Source organism: Amphibalanus amphitrite, unplaced genomic scaffold, assembly GCF_019059575.1.
Source record: "Amphibalanus amphitrite isolate SeventyFive unplaced genomic scaffold, NRLGWU_Aamphi_draft 000358F_arrow, whole genome shotgun sequence".
In the NCBI taxonomy this organism is placed as follows: domain Eukaryota; kingdom Metazoa; phylum Arthropoda; class Thecostraca; order Balanomorpha; family Balanidae; genus Amphibalanus; species Amphibalanus amphitrite.
The window spans coordinates 252,573-255,903 of NW_024881852.1; the positions used below are offsets into that span (position 1 = coordinate 252,573).

A 3,331-nucleotide genomic window follows, 5' to 3' on the forward strand; every position below is an offset into this window, starting at 1 on the left:
CGACGGCGCGCCAAAACTGTCGACTGTCAGACGGGCCGCGGCCGGAATGTGTTGTTTAGTGTCAGCTATTTGATTTACGCGCGAAGGCCGCTGCCGAGAAGAGTGGCGTATTGAGTGAGCGGCGTGTCGGCGGCGGCGCCGTTTGATTCGGCCGCTAATCCCGGTGGTAAATAGTGGCGCGGCGCGGCGCCGCCTCTCCCGCGCCGCTCTCATTTGCTCGTTAGACCCTTGACATAATCCCGGCCGCCCATCGGGTGGCGATTATTTTTAACTCGGCCGGCCGGCCGCCGCCGCCGCCGCCGCCGTGCTGCTGCCTTCTCCTCTCGTACCGTCGTCGGCGAAAAACGTGCTGGCGCCGACTTGGCGGCGATTCCGCCAATATTTTCTCACCAAACGCCCGCCCAGCCTGCCTCGCTGTCGACATTGCAGAGCCGGGCCTCTCTTATATCTCAACACGTCGAAATGGGTTGTTTGCACTCACGCGATAATAATTATTTTCTCCATGCCAAAGTTGTCTCACATCTGCGCCAGCCGGCTAATCCGGCGGCCGGCGCCGACCAATCAGCGACAAGCTCCGCCCTCGGAGGCGGAGTCTTGTGACGTCTGACGGATAGACATGTTTCCATTGGCTGCGCTCGGCAACAATTTGTTTGGGGAGGGCGATAAACATTTGGCAGGCGTTGTGTTACAACAGTTTACGGAGCGGCGGTGGGACCGGGCGCAGAGCGGACTGTGGGCTCAGTCGTCAGCCATGGAGGTGCACGGAGAGACGGGCGCTGCCGGTGCTGCCGCCGCCGCCGCCGCCGGGCCGCTCGGGTACAGTGTGCGCGACATCCTCGGACTGCGCGCCATCTCCCAGTTCGCCGAGACGCCGCTCGACTTCCGGCTACCCGCGACCGGAGAGCCAGTGCGCTCTCCCAGCGAGCCGCCCTCAGACGCTTCGGACGAGCACGTGACGGTGGACAGTGACGACTCGGAGGGGCCGGCCGGCGAGCCACCGCAGCCGGCCGCGCTGCCGCCGCCGCCGGCCGAGACCGAAGACGGTGACGGAGACGGGGAGGGAGCGCGGACCGAGCCGGCCGCCGGCCAGACGGAGACGGACGGCGAGAAGAAGGCCGGCGCGCTGGTCAAGCCGCCCTACTCGTACATCGCGCTCATCACCATGTCCATCCTGCAGTCGCCGCAGAAGAAACTGACTCTCAGCGGCATCTGCGACTTCATCATGAACCGCTTCAGCTACTACAAGGCCAAGTTCCCCGTCTGGCAGAACAGTATCCGGCACAACCTCAGTCTCAACGACTGCTTCGTCAAGATTCCGCGAGAGCCAGGTAACCCGGGTAAGGGCAACTACTGGACGCTGGACCCGGCCTCGCTGGACATGTTCGACAACGGCAGCTTCCTGCGGCGCCGTAAGCGCTACAAGCGCCACCAGCCGGACCCGTTCCACGAGCTGTACGGCGCCGCGGCGGCCGCCGCCGCCGGCCGCCTCGAGCCGTACCGGGCCGCGCTCATGATGCGCCAGCCGACCGTGCCGCCGCACCCGCACCCGCACGCCCACCCACACGCGCACCCGCACCCGCACCTGCACCCGTACCTGGGGCCGATGACGTTCGGCGCGCTGCCGCCGGCGCCGCTGCTGCCGCCGCCTGTCATCAAGCCGGTGCCGGTGGCAGCGCCGCGGCCCGTCCGGCCGCCAGCAGCTCCGTTCAGCATCGAGGCCATCATGGCGCGCGACTCGCAGCACTCGCCTCCGCCGCCGCCACCGGCGCCGCCGATGGCCGCGCTGCCGTTCCGGCTGGCGGCGCAGGAGCTGTACCGGCTGCAGTGCTCGCTGGGCAGGTGAGGGCCGCTCCGGGCAGCGGCTGAGGTCGGCCGGTGGTGTGTCGGCAGACCCCGCGACCGGCAGCGTGTTAGTCGGGGCCGGACCGTGTGCCGACTGTTACACAATGGCCGCCGGCCGGACCACCCGGTTTGACCCGGTAATGCCGCCCGCCGCGCCGACACAGAGGATATTTATCGCATTCTGTTGTTTAATTTAAATATGTTTTAGATTGGCTGTTGTCGATAGTGCGACCTGTGGCTAACATGCACCGGGCTGCAGTGAGCGCGCTGGGGCCGCGACTCCCGGTCCCGGCTGGGTCGAGGCTCAGTGGGGCCTCGCGGGGTCGGTGGGCCGCCGGCCTGCACCCGGCGCCGCCTGTTGTTTCGAGTCGTTATGATCTCAGTGTATGTGTGTGTGTGCGTGTCACTGACTGACCTGCTTTCAAAGAATACATATTGGATGTGCTCTGTACGACGCGTTTCAGCGGGCACGGACTCTGGTCGAGCTGGTTTGGACTGAGTTGGGACGGGTCAAGTCGAGCTGAAAGGGGCTTTGCGCAATAAGCAGTACCAGGTTCTGCCGCCAGATGTCTCACGAGTCGATTCAGACACGGCGCGCGGCGCGAGGGCAGCTTGCTGCGTTGTTATTGCGGTGGAGATGCGCGGATCTCCGAAAGTTTTTACAATTATTTACTGGTTTCCTTTAAAAAACGGTCGTCATTGTGGATTAAGACTACAAGATGGTATATGATGCCGATGGACTGAAGAAATGGTCCGAGCTCACAAAGAAAACGTGGGCTGGTGTTTCTCCCATTGATACTGGCCTGCACTGTGAGCTACTGAAATGTTGGCCTGAGGAAAATTTCGACAACTTGCTTAAAAGCTTTAAAAGAGCCATCACTTATTTGTATGCCCTTTGAAGTTCCTCTGGCTCATGAGGTAGAGTTAGAACGTTTAAACGGAGTATTCAACTTACTGCACTGAAAAAAGGAGGGACAAAATGACCGAGTAGGTACCTACCCGTGCCGTCGATGAGCTTAAATGATCCGTCAAATGATTTCAACCTGGCAAAATCATTCGACATGTTGGTGTTTTTTTTTTATACAATAAACATAAACGTAGACAACATAAACATTTTGTCTAAGCAAATCATCATGGGCGAATTCGAGGGACGAGTCATGGCAAAAGTTGGCCCTGAAACTGGACTGTGGTCTGTGGAACATGCACAGTGGACGTGCGCATGGGCAGAATGCAACCCTGACAATACCAAGCAGGGGTGCGGAGCCGGAGCTGGAGCCGGAGCCGCCGGAGCCGGCATATTTTGCCCGGAGCCGGAGCCGGAGCCGTGAAACAGCATACCCCGGAGCCGGAGCCGGAGCCGGAGCCGTCAAAAAAGGGGGCGACTCCGGCTCTTTTTTAAGAGGAAAAAAATTGACCTAGTTCGGTTTGACAGTACAAGGCAGTAAAATGTGTGGTATTCAAAATAGCCTTGTCATGCAAATACAGAAGC

The 3,331-nt window shown here is 60.9% G+C and overlaps 1 protein-coding gene across 1 annotated transcript; it reads left to right on the forward strand.

The window, feature by feature from the left end:
- Nucleotides 1-508: 508 nt before the first annotated feature.
- LOC122389457 (forkhead box protein D1-like) lies at nt 509-2,293 on the forward strand. The gene has a single exon (XM_043381558.1). The coding sequence runs from the start codon at nt 617-619 to the stop codon at nt 1,841-1,843; it is 1,227 nt and encodes a 408-aa protein (XP_043237493.1). The 5' UTR covers nt 509-616; the 3' UTR covers nt 1,844-2,293.
- Nucleotides 2,294-3,331: the final 1,038 nt, after the last annotated feature.